The 21,079-nt window shown below is 44.7% G+C and overlaps 1 protein-coding gene across 1 annotated transcript; it reads right to left on the bottom strand.

Annotated features, from left to right (window-relative positions):
* Positions 1 to 12,288: 12,288 nt before the first annotated feature.
* Positions 12,289 to 20,322, bottom strand: gata2a (GATA binding protein 2a). Its single transcript, XM_085353864.1, has 6 exons — positions 20,267 to 20,322; positions 19,628 to 20,031; positions 18,287 to 18,862; positions 15,449 to 15,594; positions 13,353 to 13,478; positions 12,289 to 12,655 (listed from the first exon to the last, which is right to left on the bottom strand). The coding sequence occupies exons 2-6, from the start codon at positions 19,854 to 19,856 to the stop codon at positions 12,356 to 12,358; spliced, it is 1,377 nt and encodes a 458-aa protein (XP_085209990.1). The 5' UTR covers positions 19,857 to 20,031; positions 20,267 to 20,322; the 3' UTR covers positions 12,289 to 12,355.
* Between the last annotated feature and the right edge of the window lie 757 nt (positions 20,323 to 21,079).

The raw sequence follows: 21,079 nt of genomic DNA, 5'->3' as shown, positions 1-21,079 counted from the left end.
TGTGTATCCAGTTGGCTTGTGAATAGGCAATAAAACATTTATAGCTCATGCAGTTTGAAGAGAAAAAAACCCTTGATAATTAAAGTCTCCTGGGATGCTTCGTGTCTTCCTGCTGTTGCAGGGCAGAACAAGATAGTTTAATAATGATAGCTTTAGTTGTGGTTGATTCCCACATATGCATCAACCATGGCTGCAACCACATGTTGGAGTAAAGGTCAAAGGGTAAACTCAAGGATTTTATCTAGAGAAAACTATTCAGTATAAGCAGTGAGAGTCGCCCCTCAGTGTCCAAGCGTGGCTTTAATAAGACTGTAGTGTTAGATTTTTGTTCATCAACTAAATAGACAAAGTTAGCTCTTTTATAAGTTGTAATTAATTTTAACTACATTATATAACTTGTGGCCTTGTGATTAAGAAGTTGTGTTTTGTAATTTTTCTTTTTTGTTTGAACATGCTTATTTAACATAGTAAACTAAAGAACAGATGTAGCCTTCAGCAGCTTCTGGGAAAGGGATTGTACTCTGTGTTATTCTGTGTTAAAAGGAGAAAAAATGAAAGAATATGGAGGGTTGCTAGAAAAAGAGGCAACTTGCTCTCAAGGCCATCTAGGACTCCTCCGGGGCTTCTGACTTAACCAGAGAAATAATGTTGGTGCAGACACAGACGGCATTATTGTCCTTAGCCTGCAGACAACCTTTCACATATTTTCCCTTTTTGGTTGATGGAGCTTTGAGACTTTATGTCTCTGGTAGACACACATGCAGGCGCGCGCACACACACGTTTGATTATATACACATACACATGCCCTTTATAACCGTGAACTGACCTATTAACCTACTACAGAGCGCCATTTACATCCAGTCACACACACTCACATATGATTACGCACTCGCACGTCGCGCTGCGTACGCAAGCAGACTCGTGGACGCGGGCGCTCAGCAACCGTCTCCGTGTGGCACATACACGTGCTGAAACGCACACGGTGTTGGTCGGACAGACTAACTGGCTCTCGAGCTAATTGAGTAGAGTGTGTGGCCCCGTGTGGCCCCGGCCTGACCCCTCTGTAGCAGGGGACGCCGCTGAGCCTCGGCTTTGATACATTTGATACGGTTTAAGTGAGGAATGAAGACCTGAGCTTGTTTACATTTGACCTGGATTAGCGTTGGTGATGGTGCAGTAACGACAGAGAGAAAGTAACTGACAATGAGAGTCAGAAAAAGCAGAACTTTTGGAGGGCATGAAAAGAGGAATCAGTTGCGTGTTGTCATTGTTTCATGCGCATCTTTGTCATCTCCACTTTTTTTTGTTGTTGTTAATGCTAATTGTGTGGACACAAGATGAATATGTTGACATCGCTGAAGTCGGCTCGTGCTCAGTGTTCAGCTTGCCTCTTATGAAAATAGCTCACGCATTTGCAAGGCCTGCCGGAGCAAAGGGAGCAGCGTTCTCTCTTTGCTTTACTTTGTATTATGTCTATCATTCCATTGTGTATTAGTAAAATCACTACCTGGGTATTATTTTAATTGACTGACTGAAAACAAGAGATATCTGATATCTCTGTGTCTGTTTCTGTATGTGTCTGTTGTTCGATCTCTTACTCCCTTTCTCTCTCACTCTCTCCTTTTTCCTCCAGTAATGATTTGCTGTTGCTAATGGCTTCCTAAATTTTGTAGAAAGGGCAGAACTAGCAACGTCTAGAGTTTCAGGCACTGGAGGTCTGCCAGACAAGAAGGGGAAAGCATGGAGGGAGGGGGGATTCAAGGGAGGCTAGGCTGGATTGGATAGTTTAGGTAAGGAGTAAGGATATTGATTATTGAGGACCGACAGCGTGTTATCCTCATAATGGCATGCTTTCAAGATCTTCATATTTCATGTTGTTCCAACATTCATCCTTAACAAAACTGAGAAATCCCCCCCCCCCCCCCCCCCCCAAATAAATCAAAGTGCATGATTCTTTTTTCCAGGAAATATTAATAGCAGTGGTGTCGTCAAAAGACGGAGCATAAAATAGCGTGGAAACTCTGATTCATAAGTAGCATTAATTGACTTGTCACATAGAAAAACAAGTAGCAAATTCTGGATTGGGCAAGGCCATAAGTGCAGTGAGTAAGTGATAACATTTTGCCTCAAGGTGTGTCTGGCCACTGCTGGGACTAACACACACGGACACACAGCCTTGGTGCTGCCAGTAGAATGGATCCTATTGTTGAGAAGCTCCACTGTCCATTCAACTTAGCCCACATGAAAGCAGTCAACGGAAGGGAGAATGACGAATGAGTGTGTTGCTGCTTGTAGTTTACATGCTTCTACATCTGCTGATGTGTGCGCGTGCGTGCCTGTGTGTGTGTACGCGTGCGCACTGCGGCGGCATGTTTGTGTGTGTTTGCTTGTTTGTCACATGATGTCCTGTGGCGATCCCTAACTAACCGTACAGGCGCCAGTAGAAGGTGGGGGGGAGTGAGGGTGGGAGACGGGCATGAGCAGACACAGAACAGGGAAGAGGAGCTATGGAGCCGTGGAGGGGGGCGCTCTGGCTGACTACTGTCACATGATGGGCATATAATGAAGCCAAACTACATTCAAACTGTTGAATAACTGCACAAATGACTCATGACCTGACTTAGCATTGTGTAAACATGTGGCTTCAGTTCAGTCTTCTTAATAAACCACCATATGAGAGGATGCACTGCTGTCAGTGCTGGACGCAGACAGCTTCACACTCTTTTAAGAAGTCTAATGAACGCTAAGAACCTGTGCCGTAGAGCTGGGACCTGCTAATGTTCTCACTGTCCTTTGATAGTATATGTGTGTGTGTGCGCACGTGTGTGTCCTAGAAACTTGGATCTTGGATCTCCTGCCAGCTTTCAGTACACGGCCTGTGAAGTATAATGTCGGTATTAAAAATACTTCACCGAGGCAGAGCATTTCATCACTTTCAAATTAAAAACGAAAGATTATGCCAAGGTGCTGTTTCAGACCACTTTTCCTCACTGGCTTGACAAGAGTCCATAGTCAATAGACAATGTATGGACGCAAGCGATGCTGAAAGGAACCACAGTGGCTTTCTGGAACTCTTTATCACAGAGGCTTACTAATCCTGTCATATCTAATGCTCACACTCCATTAATCAGCCAGGCTGTGTGTGTGAGTAGGATTGCGTGTTCCATGTGGCCGAGGTGGTGGTGCTTACCCAATGCGCAAGCCTCGGTTGGCCGCAGGCCTGGTAAGCCTGGCCATGATAGGCCACTGTGAAATGTAGCTGACAGAGGCATTGTAATTGTGTTTGCGTTTGAGTGTGTGTGTGTGTGTGTGTGTGTGTGTGTGTGTGTGTGTGTGTGTGTGTGTGTGTGTGTGTGTGTGTGTGCATGAGCATCTGTGAATCTGTCTCAATCACTGTAGACTCTGCTGACTTTACTGTGTTGTGTACACATTGTTTCCAACTTCAGTGTGTACAAGTGTTTTGTGTCAGTGTATAGGGATTATTTTTAATACTGAAAGAACAAGAAGGCGTTTAGCTAATAGCTGAATAGTTGAGGAAGGGATAGAGAGAATGTTAATAGGGTGGGAAAGGGGAAGTGAATCAATGGAAGGCCCTGGCATTTTAGCTTGGTCAGCCCGGCCCCTCTCCACTAGTCTGTCGACTATATTTTCCCCTCTTTTCGTTCTCGGGCTTGCGATCAGTTCTCTTTCCCCTCTCCACTGCATTCCACACAGTTTTGTCATCCTGCCAAGGAAACAAATCAGAGAGCCCTCTCTCAGCCGCCACACTTTTCCTTTGTCTCGTTCTGACTTTCTCTGCTTCTGTGTGCTCCGCTTTCCTGTTCGGTCCCGCACCCAGCAGTCTCACCAACACTTCGCCGTGACCGGCCGCAGCCTATGATGTCACGCAAGGAGCAAAGGCTGTTGGGTAGTGACCCGAGGTCAAACGAGCTTGTGTCCAGCAAGCATTTCTGCTGCCTGAAAGCATGTTGTAAAATGCTCATTCTTCCTTTCCAGGAGAGTGCTTCCCTTGTTTGGAGAAAGTGTCTCCTGTTTCAAGAAGTCCGTCCTGCCCTTTTAAAGAGTTTCAAAGTGGCTCCCCGATTCCTTATTTTTCTTCCTCAGCTAATTTGATGTGTCTGTACTTGCCAGTTATCATACTACAGAGCTTGTTATTTGCGCCAATAATTAAATGAAGCCATTTACTGCGCTGACTTTTTAATTAATTTTCATGGGTTGTTTTCTTTTCCTTTTTTTCCCCGAGATGATCTCCAGTGAACCATGGCAGTTGTGAAATGTTTTAATCAGACGTGTAAATGAAATAATTCTATCAGTCAATTTGGTCTTGTTTTTATTTTTTACACGGGTGATTAACCATGTTACCAATTGGCTGGGTGGATTAGCTGGATTAGATGTTCCGTGTTTGTGTGTGTGTGTGTGAGAGCATGTGTGATGCCAATTAATGATGGTTTGGCAAGCTAGAAGTCAATCAGGGGCATAAACATAGCAATAGGGAAATGTACTCGACTTCACCAGAGCAAGAGAAGTGAGATTATACCTGCCCACATGACCGCAGGCCTCTTTAAGTGCCCCACCCAGGTGGAGAAGAAGTAGAGGATGGGACGTCTGAGATGTTATGCAGGATCTGTTTGAGAGTTTCTTGCTGGATTTCTGCAGGTGTAGATGCACCAGGAACATGTATGAAGAAGCTCCCTGTGACAGTTAAACCTCTCACCATCGTCCATGTTCTTGGCAACCCTTAGTACCGTGAGCAGCTCGGTGGTAAACGTGTTGCTCTGCTGTCTCCCGGCTCTTATCAGTTCATATAACCCTCACATAGACATTCATACCCGCACAGTCAGATCTTCTGCTAGCCACAGCAGTAGATGGAACTGATGCAAGGCTTCTATGACGACAAGAGGACAGGGCCTTATCTGAAGTTATGGTGATGACCATGATGGAATGATGACAATCTGCTTCTTGTGTGTTTTCTTATGGGTAGTACTGCGCAGATGTACACCTGTGCAGGCCTACAAGCACAAGCACGGTCCGCGATCAGGTGCTTTACAGTGTACGAATGCAAATAGCGACGTTTAACGTGGTGCATCCGTTGCATTCGAGACGAACATCCACTCGGCCAAGGAGTCCATGCAAACAAGCAAATGATCATGGTCATGCAGAAACCACAGGGAAGTGAGTTTATGTCACTGGCCCGTTTTTTTTGACTCATCGTGCTTTCACCGCTGTGTCTTTCTTTCCGACAAATATGACAGATGCATATCAAGCTGTGCAGTCTGCTCAGGGGAGATAAGGACCAGTTAGGTGCTGGGGTTGCAACATCCCACTGAGCCAATGAGTGAGCACAACACCTTTCTCATACCGATCGTCAACAGATAGGCCTGCAGTGCATGTGTGAGTGTGCGCACGTATGATGCCTCTGATAATTCCTGTCTCCACTGAATTCTGGCATCGGCAGTGTTATGGTTCCAGGTCTGCGCACATCTCCTGTTCTGAAACTTGTTTGAAGTGAAACAGAAGTTGTGTAAGCAGATTTGTCTGTCCAGTACACAAAAGTTAAGGTTTCTTGTTGTAAAGAAGTTCAAGGCTGTAGTCTTACTGACCTTACTTATTTGCTGCTTTTGTTTTGGTTTTATTTTTTGTTTTCTTAGTGCCAATTCACAATGACAGTCTTCTCAATGTGCTTTATAAAGTAAGGTAGATTCCCTTGAATATTAAAGAGAGAACTGCTGCTTGGTGACGTGGCAGTGGTGAAGAGAAAGAACTCCAGCAGACACCAGGTTCAACGAGGGCAGCCATCTCTCACAGCTACATAGAAGATGAAGGGAAAGCAAAAAGAAAAGTGCAAAGCATAGAGTAAAAACATGCTATGGAAGAGACAAGACAAGAGTAAGTCATGGATAAATATAGTGACTGCAAAAACGGGTTTGTGATATCTAAATGTTCAAATCTGTCTAGAAACCAAAAGGTTTTCTTCTTTTATCTCTGGTTTGGATCTAAGAGCAGTCGTCATGCAGTTTTTCCTATTAAAAATAACACTCTGACCTCTCTCATTGATCACATTGTGCCTTTTTTAAAAATTAGTTTTTGCTGAATAAAAATGTCCTGTATATGTTACCGTGTCTTCTTATCTGTATTAACAAAGTCAGAGACACAACAAGATCTTTTCCTGGAGATAAACAGATAAATGTTGTCTAGGAATGCGCACACCCGATGTAGTGTTTTCCGCATGAGCGACTGGACTCGCAAGACCGAAATGAGATCTGGATCCTGTGAAATTTAGCAGCAAGGTTTCTCTGGTGTACCAGCGCATTTATGCAAACTTGATTCGTGCTTTCAGTGGAAGCAGGTAATCTGGGAGAACCTGAATACCTCAGTGCATTAGGGGTAGCCATGCTTTGTTGCAAGGACAAGTTGGTCCATGAGAATTAAGGAGGCTTGAAATTAAATTCAGGGCAGCCACAGAGCAGCTCTGTCACTTAATCCACCTCACAAGCAACTATCGTTGGTCTACAATAGCGACTTGAACAGCTTGGGAGTCTGAGCTTGGCACATCAGGTCTCTGTGGGCTTCTACTGTCCTCCTGTTCTCTGTCTGGTCATCATTTTCCAGTGGGAGTGTCCAGAGGATCCATCCAGGGGTAGGCACCTGGGTCCTATCCGTTCACTCCTGGCTTTGTTCCAGGATGCCCTCAACTCCCCCACTCGAAGCTTTCTCCAGTTACCTGTGAATGAAAGCGAGAGGAGCGGGACCGGGGCTGGGAATGGTGTGGGACATTATATGGGTGCGGAAGAGGATGGCAGGTCCAGACGCCCACTCCCCTGAGCCCTCCGAGGTATTTGTACTGTACTTGCCCACCAGTTTGTCAATGGGAGCCTGCAGATGAATGGGCTCATTTGTCCTCAGACAGTGGGGATGAATTTTGCCTGTTGGAGCAGGTGAGCAGGAGGGCCTTAGTGCAGCATAACACAGCATGAATGAGAACGTGAACACTACCTGTCCCAGGTGAACATCCTGAATGCTCCCTGTCCCAGGTGTGAGGAGGCTGACCTCGTTTTTCAGGGTGAGCTGAGGGAAGGGTGCTCTGCATGTCCACACCCTGCTTCCGACATGGACTTCTCAGCAGGTTACAGACAAATTACAAACAAAGGATGAACGCATCGGTGCAAAAGAGTTCAGCAGTTGGATGACTGATGCTAATTTATTAAGGTCTCAGGCTGAATCGCAACAAACTTCCTGTGGTTAGGAGAGCTGGAAGGTGTAGGAATTTTGTATCCGCTGTGTTTTAGCATGGAAGCGACTCCCCCAGAGTAGGACAAATAATCATTGTGGAGTACGATGTGGGAAGCGGAAAAGAACTATAACTGAATGCATAATTCAGAAACGTCTTTCAGTATTAGAGCACCACTCCCAGAAACCTTTTCGTTAACCACAAACTATGACAGTAAGGTGGGTTTTATTTCCCTCTTTCACTTTTCAAGTTTCATATTAACAAGCTATCCAAACTTACTGATGCTGACCAAATAAATCACGAAATAGTCTCCTGGGGTTAAAACATTTTACCTTTTTATTTACACACTTGTTTTTTCTTTAACTCTTATACTGTAAGGCCTATTTGAGGTGATTCAAATGATGTAACATGATCTTGGGTAATCAAGAAATATATATTACATATAGAAGAGTTGTGTGGTTGGCTCTCATGCCCTGATATAGTTTGTGGGACAAAATCGTCCCGACCTCAAAAAATTCAGCAAATAGTGAACATTTTTCTAAAGTCAGTGGCAGAGTGATTTTTAGCATTAGGTACTCATACCACAAACGCTGCCCTGAAGCATGAAACTTTGCACAGAATTACTCTTAAATACTGTACAACCACGCATCCCTTGTAATCAATCTCTTTTTTCGCTGTCTCTGTCAGACCTCTGTGGTCTTAATTGGTCTTAATAGTACAACAGAAGTATTTCCTGTTTGAACTTCTCGCTTCCTGTTTTTCTTTTTTTTCAGTGCTTTGAAAAAGCTGTGTCCTCAGTCAAGCTTGGTATGCAGCTGTCACTAGCTGGTGGCCTTTCAGTGCTCAGCGCGAAGGGGAAGAAAATAAAGTGTCAAGGGCCGTGAAGGTCATAAAAAAGTGAAAGATTACCCAAGATCAAAACACTTCTTCTGAATAATTTTCGACACATGGAGAGATCATTGGTGAGATTTGGTGTTCTAGCGGGTCAGGATGCGGTAGTTTCCTGTCAGCAGAGGTCATCGCAGATAATCTCCTGTCAGCTCTGGATCGCTCTCTGAGTGACAGCTATGACTGTCAGAGCCCCGCTCATCACATCATTGCTACGTGCTATACTTGATTAATCTTAGAAGAGTTGCTCGAGTGACAAATGGTGTGTATCAGTAGAGGTTTCCATGAATAGTGTTCACCAGGTGCTTTACTGAACATACACACCTTTTTCCTGTCAGGCTCAGTCAGACGGGTATTTCTATGAATTTCTCTTGATCCGTGAAAAGAGGAAGTTCACGTGTCGGCCTCTTTATATAGCTCAAACGCTAACTTGGTAACCATTACAGTTCAAACAGCTAAAAGCTCAGTTAATGCTTCATCATAGCATGACTTAAGTTCTGTTTTTGACTCCACAAATGAACTACTTGGGGAACTTTATAGCGACCCAAGGCATGAATAAATGCCCTGTGTTTGTATTATCTAAATACTGTCCTGACTAGCAGTCTTAATATCCTTATAGGGGTCTGAGGAAGGAGGGATGCTTTTTTAGCTAGGCCCAGGCAAAGGTCAACCCCCATTGCAACACACACACATTGGGAGACCTGCATTTGAACTGCACTGCACTTCCTTTCATCTTCTACGTCTCTCTCTCCCTAACTCAACTTTGCGAGGGGATGGTCGGGATACCTTTTGATTCCGCTAATTCAATTTGATGGAAAAACAAATACGCTGGAGGAGTGGGAGACAAGAAGAAAGTGGGAGTAGTAGGGGGATGGAGTGGGGGGAAAATGAAGAGATGGTTAGTTATATGCGAGCGCAGGGGGGGAATGAGTGGTGGTGGGGATGGTGGCGAGGGAGGTTGAGTACAAGCGGAAGAGCGGAGGGGAGAAGGAGGCAGGGAGTCGAGATGAGTTGAAACATCCAGTTCCAGGTTGAAGTCGTAAACCTCTCGGTGCTCTGATCTAGGTGGCCACCATGTTCAACCCCGCCAACGCATCTGAGATCTCTCCTCTTCATCTCCTCTATGGAATGCCACTCTGATAGGGAAGATAAGTAACATCCTATTTTACAGCTTTTTTTTTTCTTTTTTGTGTCACATAACTCAGGATGTGAGTTAGAAGGAGATGTCTTCTTCAATGTAGCTGTTGGTTTGGTGAGACCTAGTGAGTAAAAAGGATACAAAACCCTCTTGTTGCAGAAACTGAATCAATTTAATGGGGTAGAAAATTGAGCAGGAGTGGCACACGCAGACACCGAAATACTTCACCCAGAAGTCATTTCATGTGCAAGCGTGCGTGCCTTGTGCCCGCTACCTAATGCTACCTAACCCTTGTGAGGCATGTGAGTTAAAATGTAGGCCTGCTTCCTACAAATATGCACACCAGGTTTATGATGCTTGGTCACACACCACACCAACCTTGTATGCATGTGCACTTGCATGTTCATGTCTGCATATGTGCTTGCAAGCTGCTGGCCTGGCAGACTCTGGTATTATTTTTGGGAGAGCTTCTCCTTCCCTCTGGAGGGCCTCATTGAGGAGAGCTGGCTCTCTCCGTCTCCCTCTCTCAGTCTGGGAGTCTGGCCAAGCCCGGCCGAGCAGGCTCGCTGACTATAGCGGTGCACAACTCGCTGGACTCGTGGCCCGTGCGAGGCCCAGCTCCAAAAACACTGTGCTACACACAGATGCTAGGCTGCTTGCTGGCAGTGGAGCGTTACGTTTTCACTTACGTTCAGCAAGTGGATCAAGATGATCCCACCCCCTCAGTGAAAACAGACATTCACATGCAGTCCTTCAGTGCTGTGTTCATGCATGTCGAGCCAGTCAGTGTTGGGAGTTTGCTACAATGTAGCATAAGCTAACCACAGAGCCTTCCAGCTTCACTGGATAGCAACATGCCCTCTATATGTAAAGCCTGGATAAATATTATTTTCAATGTGAACGGATCAAGACTCTGGGAAACCCCAGCAGATCAACCTCTGCAGCAGTCCAGCAGATGTGAGGAGGGTGGAGGGTTCAGGGAGGGGTAGTTGTCTGATTTCACCGTAGACCGTTTAATCGGATGGTTTGTGCTGTGGGTGTGTGAGGGCACGCTGAACTCAGCGATGATGACCTCAAATTGGCCCTAATCGAGCAGACTCATTAGCGGCTGGCTCTGTTCAAAGTTTCTCCAGCCCTGTTATTTTACTGTAATCGTCCAAATGGGAGGGAAGAAGCAGAACGACAAGCGCGGAGGGAAGAATAGAAGACAAACAGAAAATAATGAGAGAGCACGAAGAGGGAGAGTGAAAAAAAGATAAACAAAAGAGAAAGAAAAAGAGGAGGAGATGAGGGAGAAACAGAGCTGACGCCTGCTTCCTGGCAGCCTCAGCTGTGAGCACATCTGTGTGCGAAGGGTTCAAGCAGACCCCCATGTGTTTGCTCAGGTCGCCTGATTGCCTTTCCTTCCTCTTCTCTCTCCCACTAAAGACCCACTGTCCTTCCTCTCACTCCAATCACCCTGGCCGAGGCAGAGAGAGAGAGGGCTACTCCGACAGACGCGGGGAGCAAGAGCAGCTCCTGCTGAACTGAACTCATGACTCAGTATTTTTCACATGCAAATTCATCAAGAATTTGGCTGTTAGAGATTTTTTTTTAAAAGTAAAGAAGAAGGAGACCTTGCATGTATTACTTGGTTAAATTAGGTGTGAATTAGGGTTTGCATTTGTGTGAGAGCATGTGGGTCTGTGCATATGTATGACTGTATGACTTGGGAGCCCTTGGTTGGAGCCTGCTGTCTGGGTACAATGGTCCAGCCCGGGGCTTTAACTCCACAAAGAGGCCTTTTCTTAACAACGAGCCATCACAGATAGAGGAGGAGCCTGACCAAAGCATTACCACGCTTAAGGGATCACAGAGCTTCCCTTGATACATCTGATATCACTTATGATTTTAATAATCAAGTAGTCTTCATTAAAAGGACCGTTCAGGCCATAATGTCTGTCTGTGTGCACATTACTGTGAAAACACTTCAGACACATGATGTGTTCTATCAAAGAGGTACATTATCAAACCTTAAACAAACAGAATCACAATGAGAAATCCACCAACATAGCAGGAGTAGTTTAAAAACAAACTGGGCTCAGGTATAGAAGTTGGGTTTTTTTAAAGGCAAGGAGTGGTCACGCTGTTTTTCTTCTCTTTACTGCCCTTTGTCAGTTGGAATGTGTGCAGCGTATAAGGATAGAGACAGATCTTACCTCAGTATTAAACTTTATTTCCTTTTCTGTGTGAGATGGAAAAATGATAAAAACGTACAGCTCAGGGACTTTTTCATCTAAGACAGGTCAGTGTTTTCTTTACATAATAACCACAAAATTAAAATCAGACGTTTTCCTTGTGTTGGACAAAAGCTTAAAGAGTGAAAATAAATTATCGTAGCAATAATTATAACAATATAACAACAATAATAGCAATTAAGCATTTATAAACACTCTATTTACTGCGTTTTTTTTGTTTGTTTGTTTGCTTTGTTTTCATAAAACTCTGTTATCAAAAACAGGTGGTGTGTACAATCCAGCATGTTAGAGGGGCACTGGTTTTGGGGTGTACTGTTGGTTGGATCTGACTGGTCAGGAACAGGGGCGCATGACTTCTGCGGCAGTCTGTTTAGCCAGTCTGAAGACTTCCAGCACTGAGGAGCAGTCGTGAACGACAGCCTGGGGATGGACAGGGCGCGTGTGTCTCAGTATATAATGAGATGGTCGTGAGGTGAAAACAGCGGTTCTTTTTAAGCCCTCTCATGAGTTTCCTGTTGCAGGATCAAGGAGAGGTGGGTACCAAAGTGACTTAGTAAAAAATAAGCAAAAAAAGAATGACAAACATCTCCAATCCTGCTATCCCCTGTCACCCAAGGACTAACGAACCCCTCCTCACATTAGCTCTTTACAGAGTCCACTTAAGTCTCGCTCTCCGCAGCGGCTCATCAGTGAAGTCAGCCGTGACGCAGCCATAAGTCATCAAGTCCGACTGAAAGTCTTTTCCCTACAACCACTGTACACGAAACAAGGCTGCTCAGCTGTCGTGACTCGGGAGGCCATTTAGTGTTTATGGCGATGTGATGACTCCTACAGGCGAGGGGGGCTCTGGGTCTGAAAAGGCCTCAGTGAGGCTCAGCCCAGACCGGCGAGCGATTGGAGTGGTGGGGGTGACCGAATGAAGGGTGAATGGGCGTGGGCGTTGGCAGCATGTGTCCCGAGTGGCTGAAGGGGGGCAGGTGACCCATGTGGGTCATGTGACTGGCGAGGCCAGGCACACCACCAAAGGGAGAGGCCTTGTCCTGCATGCATTTGGAGAGCTCGTCAAAGCCGTCCCCTGATCGTTTGTTCCTCTTGGACTTGCTGGACATCTTGCGGTTGCGTGTCTGGATGCCTTCTTTCTTCATGGTCAGAGGTCTGTTGACCTGTGAAGAGCAGAAGAGCGGCACATTAGCTCAGGCGTGGCGAACAAAAGCACCACTGACAGTGTGAATACAGCATTGTAGACATTTAGGTTTAGGTTACTGTCACAGCTCCTTTACAGCCTCTTTATTTTAAATCTTAGCAGAAATATGTCACATGTTGCATGTTTACTGTTTTTTTACTATCCCAATAGCCTTTTATGAATAACCTCAGCGTTATTCATAAAAGGCTATAAATAATGAGCAGCTGTTTTGCATATATAGCTCCATTATAAAGCGAGTCAGGGGCGTGTGGGTTTTTTAAATCTTTTGTTTAATTGTCCAAACCAAACAGAACCACAGTGCTCATTAATGAATACACCGGGATGAGGACCAGGCTGGGCTCTGAAAGGAGCAGCCAGCAGACAAATCCTCATCAGTGTAACCGACGCCGTTACACTGAATGACAGTCCCACCCGGCAGCCTCTCTGGGGAGTAACGCCCCCCATTGAAACAACGATGGTTTAATAAAAAAGCCGCCCGGTGGGTTCTGCTCGACAGTGTGAGCAGGCTTTGCCTCCCCACTCTCACTTTCTGTGCTCCTAAATCGATACGAGCTGTCCGCCCACTTAACCAGTTAAGGACCAGCAGCCCTCCCCTCCTCCTTCCATTCCAAACCCCACACTCATTTTTCTCCCCCCCCCCTCCCGAAGCTACTTACATTGTGCAGTTTAAAGTAAAGGCCGCAGGCGTTGCACACCGGATCTCCGTTCCCGTTGCGCCTCCAAAGGGTGGTGGTGGTGGTCTGGCAGTTTGCACAGCAGGTGCCTGCACGTCTAGCAGCGGACTGAAGGAAGCAGGAAAAATGCATCATAAATACTAAACTCGGTCACTTGTGGAAGGGAGGTCAGCGCAGGCGCATCACAGTAGATTTCGTCTGAACCATTAGCAGCAGCAGAAGCATCATTTAGATTAAAATAAAGCCGTAACACTGATACCTTATCCCAGAAAATGTGCGACACGACGGGAAAGTTAACGGGAGGTTTTTCTTAAACTTCTTAAACGGCGGCACGTGAGGTCCCATCTCTGACCGCACAAATATGTGCAGACAAACATCAAAAGAAGCGACACACAGACTGGAGAAATTACTTAACTTCTCTATTGAATCAATTGCATGTATGTCGCCCGCTACAACTATGATCAAATTTTGTAATTTGTGCAATAAGACATGGAGCCATTTTTTTCTTTCTCCCCCCCCTGCAGACGTCTCTCACGCTACTCTACAGGCCCGCTAGTAATTTTATTTAATGATAAGTATCCTATTAATGGAGGTCCTGCGTAAACTCTGCATTTTATCACGATCCAATTAAAAAAATGGGCTGCGAGTCGTGTGAGACACGGTGTCCTGTCTGACAATATGCCGCCGTGCCCATTACGGATCGATTTTCCACACATAATAAAAAGCATTAGCTTCACATGCAAGGAACCTCCGGTTCCGTGCCGTGCGTGCAGCATCCAGGTTAGTCTTTTAATTCATTTCAGGTGGAGTCGTTGCTGTTTACCTGGCGAGTAGCAGCAGCAACAACAACCCAGGTCATTTTCATATGAGGTAAAATATAAATGCATCATAATTTAAATTTAAAAAATGCAAAGCGACTGTGCGTTAAGCCTAGCACTGCCCACCGATAATGACAAACAAGAGAACAACATAAATCCATTTATTTTCCAGTCCCCGCCCCTCGCGGTCTGTCTCTTCACACATAAGCGGCTCCTCCAGTGTTGTGATAATCTCTTTATAGTATATGTCAGTCTAGCCATAGAGAATGCAGAGCGCTGGTTGAAGGCGGAAACAGCCGGGAGCCTGACTTCCTTATCTGGGCCGGCCAGATATCCGGATAGGAAACAACTGGATGCCCCTTTGAACACAACTCTGAAAAACACTTGAGCTGAAAATGCAAAAGCTACAGCCACATGGGCCGACCCAGTGGAAAATGTAATGGACTTTTTTTCTCTTTTACGAATAGGAACGACGTGGAAATCGTCAAGAAACAACACGAAAAACGATCATTTCAAAAACGAGTTTTAGTATTTCAGGAAAAAAAATGCGGTGGAATTTTTCGAATTTAGCAGAAAGTGTTAATGAAGACCATCAGAGCCATCATAATGAGGTTGTGTGAACGAAGTCAAAGGTTACGCAGCTCAAAACAATTTATTAGTTTAGACCTTATTTTTTTAATACCTTAATTAATATAAATCGGCACATTATTATTATTATTAGTATTATTATTATTATTAGTAGTAGTATTATTATTATTATGCAATTTGATTACAAATTATATCTATAAAATATTTTAACAAAATATATATAAAGCATACTAGATAGATAGATAGATAGATAGATAGATAGATAGATAGATAGATAGATAGATAGATAGATAGATAGCCCCGTTTTTAGCAGGTTTATTGTGAATAAAGACTGAGCAGCTCTGCAACATGGCACAGCCACCACAGGATTCCTCTCTGTCATTGCTGCCTTTCATTTACTCAAGCATGGTGTTAACTAAAGCAGCATGGGCATTGGTATCAGTAACAGTATCAGAAGTACCAGCAATAATGATAGCAGGAACAATGGCAATAGTAGCAGTATTGTAACAGGCCATGAAGGCGGATCATCGGGGGGTGAGAGGGACAAACAATTCCAGGAAGATCATAGGGAAAATATAACTTTCCTGGAATTGTGCTGCCGGCATCTGCTTTGTGCTCATATTTGGGTGCCTTCTCTCAGAGTGAGGGGATGGAGCGAGATGTAGGACTCACCAGTCTCCGTTTGGGCTTGATAAGTGGTCGGTTCTGGCCGTTCATCTTGTGGTACAGTCCGCAGGCGTTGCACAGGTAGTGGCCGGTACCGTCCCGCCGCCACAGCGGGGTGGACGTAGCACCACAGTTTACACATTCACGGCCCTCTGCATATAGTTCAAGAGGAGGAGACAAAAGGAAATTTTATATAATTAAAAAGTTCCCCCCTCTTTGTGGAGCAGCATATAGCAGCTGTGTAGCACAACCTGGTCAGGTAGTTATAGTAGAGTGGTGCATGACCTCAGATGGCCTTGTAATATGAAGTCAAAAATTGGGGTAGTGACAAACATCCATATCAGTGTGCAGGTGTACCAAGTGTGCACGGCTGCCCAGGACATAGACACCTCTATGTAAATTGATCTGGAGTGGGGAGGCCACAGACAGCCAGAACATGTCCAGAGGTGTCCAACAAGAAGAGTAAGACACACCATCAAATTAAGCCTACATTATTGATCAGCTTAGTGGGCACCCACGAGAGGAAAGTAAGTGTGTGTAGGTGGTATTAAATGTGTCGGAAAGTGTTTGATGAGAAGCTTGCGTGCTGGTTGGTGTCAGAAACAGCAGTGAGACAGCATTGTATCAGCACAAGTTGTAATATAGTTTCTATCATTCTTGGTGACTGGATCAATAGTCAGTGTCCTGTGTGTGCGCATTCTCTTCTGTACAAGCTGCTTAAAGAAAAACTATTCCCACAAGTTTTTCTTCCCCCGTTCAGGTTTGACTTCAAACAGCCTGTTGCTAAACCAAAGCTCATTTAATTCAGGTGTTCCCCTCTCCCTAGAGCATCACCTCATTATTTCTGTTATAATGCCAGCGACACCCAAAGTCCCACCCTTGCACCACAATAGGACCTGACCTGAGCAAAAAGGAAAAAAAAGGCTAGGTTCCTTTTGAAATGCATTTCTTGTGTTTTCGTACCTCCCTTCTCTTCCCCTTAAAGAATTTCACAAGTCAAGCGACCACACACAAGCAGTCTCATTAATATGTTTTACATATTCGCCCACAATGACTTACAACTTTTTGCCTTGCACAATGCTCAGTGTTGAAATACGAAAAACAAATGGGAAGGCGAAACAGCTCCGTGCATAAGGTGAGCTGCACGAGGGGAAGGAGCTGTGGGTTTGAGGGCCAGTTCAACAGGAAGCCGTACCGTGAGGTATTCGTGCTGACAGAGAAAATGTCATTGTGGCATTTTGTCCAACAATCAATCACAATTACTGGCACTGGACATTGACTTTGATAGATAAGAGCCTTTTTTTTCTTTTTCTAACGTCGTGGCAGATATGTTTGTGTTGCTGATTCAGGCACAGTCTGGTCAGGCTCTTTTAAATGTCACAGTATAACATTTCTCCACCACAACAGCTCATATTCGCTCAGTATTATCAGGCACCGAGCATTCCCCAGGTGTGTTAAAAAGCACGGCGACAAAGGATGACAATGCAGATAATTGCAAAGCTACATTTGGAACAATTTGTTAACACACTGCATTTTTTGTTATTTCACGTCCATTCTTTCTTTTGTCCAGTAACTCAGTGCACCACAGCTGGAACAATGTAGGGAAATTACACACTCATTAAGCAGGCTGAGTTGTTTTTTCAAATGTCTGCCCATTAGTGTCAGGCATAAAGTCTAAGTATCCCCCCTTAAATTTGACTCCCAGCACATGCAGCATATTGAATCAAAATCCTGTCCAGACAGTCAGAAAATATGCTGCTTTATTATGAACATTTTAATGTCTTTAAAATTAAGGGGAAATGGGAAACTGCTTGAGTCCTTTTTTAAAAATCCATGGTTGCTCATTGCACCAGAATGCACTCTCATCTTCACGGAGAATCAGATCTGCTGTGAACTTGCTCGCCCCTCCACTTCATGTCAGCACAGCGGGCCAAGGCCGTGCTTAAAAACACAAACAGCAGGGCTCTGTCGCCTGTGCTTTGTTAGTGCTGGGGAGAGCGGTGGGCGGGGTGGAGGTCGTGATTTGTTCACTTGGAGGTATACAGGATATGGCAGGAGCCAGGGCGTCGTGACTCCCTCGTTTTTTAAGCGCAATAAAGGCCACGTTTAAAAGAAAACAAGCCTGTGGCACGAACATGTACCTGCCTGAGCACCGTTGATGGTGTGGCGTCTGAATGTAAAGTTAGTGTGTAAAAAAATGTCAGTGTTGGACTTTTTTCTCTCTGCTCAAAAAGCGGCTAAATTATTTCACTTATTTTTAAAAACATATACTTAACCAGTTTATATGCATCGTTTAGTTGTTATTTATATGTAAAAACATATACATATGAATAACCAGTCAGTCCCAAAAATTATATAATCCCACTTTCGTTCTCTATTTTTTGCCTATTCGCCTCGATTACACTGACATTTTAAGAGAATGAATCACACAAGTATGAAAAAAAGTGTAATGGGTGAAATAAGACTTGACAGTGTCCGATGTGGAAATTATCGCTCTTTTTTCCGTATAAGCAACTCACTGGAGCAACAAGTCTGAGCCACGAAGTTTACATAATACAAGCATTGAGAAATTGATAAATGTAATTACACCTGTGAATAAATGAAAGAGAAAATAAAAGAATAAAATGATGCTCGCACCATAGTGGAAATACTAATATCACCTTTACGTGGAGACCAATGAAATATTCATCAACCGATGATTGGTTGTGTAAACTAACCTATATTGCGCAACGCTTCACCGCTCAGCTGAATAAACCATAACCATTTAATTAGGCCATATCGATTTGATCTGCCATCTGATGAGAAAAAGGGGGGAGGGGGGCTCAAAACACACGTGAGACTCACCTGAGCTCGATCTGGCTTTGCTTTTGCATTTGGGCGTAAAGCTGGACGAGGACCCGCCGAGCAGGCTGCCGGGATGGAAGAGACTGCCGCCGTATTCGTGGGGTGTAGAGAGAGAGTAGGCCGGGTAGGTTGGGATAGGGTGATGCGTGGCTGGGGCCTGGCTGTTCATCGAGGCCAGGCCGCTGCGGAGCGGACTGCAGCTCTCCATTTTCATGCCGTCCGTCAGCGGCACTTGGTACTTTATCGACTCTTTCTCATCCATCCTGGTTGAGGTGGAGGTCGGAGAGGTAGGGCCGGGGTCCGGGGACACGTCTTTTGGAGGGGTAGGGGGGAAACTGTACAAGTGCGGGCTGGAATGCGACGCTGGAGTGAGCGAAGACACCGGAGGGGTGCCGGTGCTGCTACTACAGGGGTAGCCGGAGCCGGCGGGGTGAAGGCCGGGTTTGCTGAAGTGGCTGACCGCCCATGCGTTGTGGTGGTGTGCAGCAGACAGAGCTGCTTTACCGGGGTCCAGCCAGGGAATACCGGGGCTGTGGATGAGGTGTGGCCGGCAGACCTGGTTCCCAGTGAGGCGAGCTGAAAACCATAACAGTCTATTTAATATGGCTGTATTCTGCTTTAATTTCTCAGTAATTCACAAGTCTTATCATTAGTTTACAACTCAGTTAAAAAAAATCTTACCTGTTAAATTCCCTGAATTTCTCAAATCCGACATTTAGCTCCAGATGTAGATAAAATATTCGTAGTTGATTTTAAATAATAGATTTATTTTTTTTAAATCGAAATTAAGTAACCTCTCTACAAATAGTTTCCATTAAATGAAAGCAACCGATATAGCATTATGAAAGCCTACAAAAGTGTTAAATAAACAGCGCTCCTTGTCTGGGCATTATCTTTTCGTCCGCAGCAGCTCTCGGACTAAAGGTTGTTATTAGTAAATTTGCGCTTTTTATTTTATATCCGGGAAGTGCCTCTCTCCCTCCAGAAACTCCTGCCCCAACAGAGAGGGGTTAAGTGACATACTTCCCTTTCCTCTTGCTGTCATTTGTTAGAAATTCCTTTTATGTTGGTGAATTGACCCAGGAAAGTCAAGAAGGACTTTTTCTAACTAATTGCTGCAGAGGCTTTTGTTGTTAGGCTGGCAATAAGCTTTTTTACACACAAAAATCATTAGCCTTTAATATCACACACACACATTAAAATTATGGTATTATACGACTCTTTTAAAACATGGATCTATAAATGGATTTTTTTAAATACAATTTTATTTATATTGTATTTTCAGACATCTTATCTTATCTGGCCTCACACTTGGTGATCGTAAACTTGAGCGCATCTTACCGTGTGCTTGGCTGTAGGTGACCCTTGCTCGGGAGTTGGTGTAGTAGGGGTTCCCTTGAGAGTCCAAGTGGTTCAGAAACATATCAACCTCGTCCTGCGGCAGTAAAGGCGCCATGGGCTCCATGTAGTTGTGGCTCAGGCTGTGGTGGTGAGAGTCCGGGTGCTGACCGTTCAGCACAGCATGATGGTGCGCCATCCACCGAGACTGATCTGCCGCTGCGACCTCCATGTCTGAGCTGACAGTCTCTATTTTTCCCCTCTCCCCTTGAATGCCTCTCTGTTTAGGCTTTATTTGCCTCCAAGTGGAAGTCGATTCCTCCTTAAAATATAGTTCCTGAACTGTGATTTACAGCAGAAATAGAATCCTTAAATAACTCGCTCTCCCTTCTTCTCCTCTGGGATACCTGCAAAGAGACGAAAGCAACATATTAGTTTAACGACACGTCTCTCCTTCCATGCAAAATCGAAGCACCCTTCGTTTTTTATCTAATTATAGCGGGTGACACGTAAAGTAAACTTTGCACAATTTAGGGTTCCTGCCATTACAAGTCGGAAAAAACAAGACATCGCTGTCTCCAAGTCGAAGCAACGCATCCTGTATCCGCATAAAGAAAACACTTAAATGTCTCCTCTGGATACCTGTTGCAGTTGTGATCAGCTGATGGTATACAGAGCCCTGGATGTGTAAACCTCTTGATCCTTGCAGTGCTCAGGCGCATTAATGAGATGTGGGGCAGACTGATGCGTCTGGCGCCAGTAAATTCCCATATCAAGCCATGGGGGGCGGGGCGTCGGTCTGGACCAATCATAGCGGGCACTGCCGCAATTGGCTAAATGCGTCCCTGCTCTCCTTCTTTCAATTTTCATTTTCCTGCACCGAAAAACTAAAAGACTTATCAATCAGCAGTGTAATTTCTCGGGGATCTTTTTTTTCGCTCATGAAGCTCAAACGAAATGAGCAATCGACCTCTGATAATCTGCCTTTTTAGCGACGGGCTGAAGACAGAGCCTAACAATGTGTGAAATTTACACCTTAATATATATGGCCCAGTGTTAGCTTTTTACAACGTACCCATGCAGGCGTAGCTCCCCTTGGTCTCTATAAACCCATTTACAAAATATTGTTAAACCTTTCGTTTTTTTAATACTCGTGGGTGATATTTAAAATTCGCACCCACTTGCGAATGTCTTTTGGTTTTATGCCACAGTTGACCGGTTAAAGCTGCATATCAATCCTTATTACTAGCAATAAGCGTAAGTATTTTGATTGTTGTCTTCCCCATGTAAATACAAAAAGCAATTTCAGCACCTCTTAAACCAACAGAGGAGGAGTCGATTTATGACCCCGAATTGCCCCCCTCCCATTGTTGGGAGCGCCTAATTGTCTTTAATTAGTAGCACGACATTCCTTTTGTGAAAACAGTGGTTTTTGTCTCGGGGGCAGAGCAATCA

The sequence above is a fragment of the Diplotaxodon limnothrissa genome, linkage group LG5 (genome assembly GCF_057381915.1).
Source record: "Diplotaxodon limnothrissa isolate DT_005_m linkage group LG5, D_limnothrissa_male_GT1.1, whole genome shotgun sequence".
Lineage (NCBI taxonomy): Eukaryota > Metazoa > Chordata > Actinopteri > Cichliformes > Cichlidae > Diplotaxodon > Diplotaxodon limnothrissa.
Note: the sequence above shows the minus strand (reverse complement) of the source record. Positions and strands in the feature narration are given on the sequence as shown.

Excerpts from the sequence above, each read along its gene's own strand:
- gata2a (XM_085353864.1), bottom strand. The coding sequence starts at position 19,856 with ATGGAGGTCGCAGCGGCAGATCAGTCTCGGTGGATGGCGCACCATCAT. Across the intron at positions 13,479-15,448 it reads TCAAGCCCAAACGGAGACTG|TCCGCTGCTAGACGTGCAGG; the intron begins GTGAGTCCTACA and ends TGCTTCCTTCAG. Across the intron at positions 12,656-13,352 it reads TTTACTTTAAACTGCACAAT|GTCAACAGACCTCTGACCAT; the intron begins GTAAGTAGCTTC and ends TGCTCTTCACAG.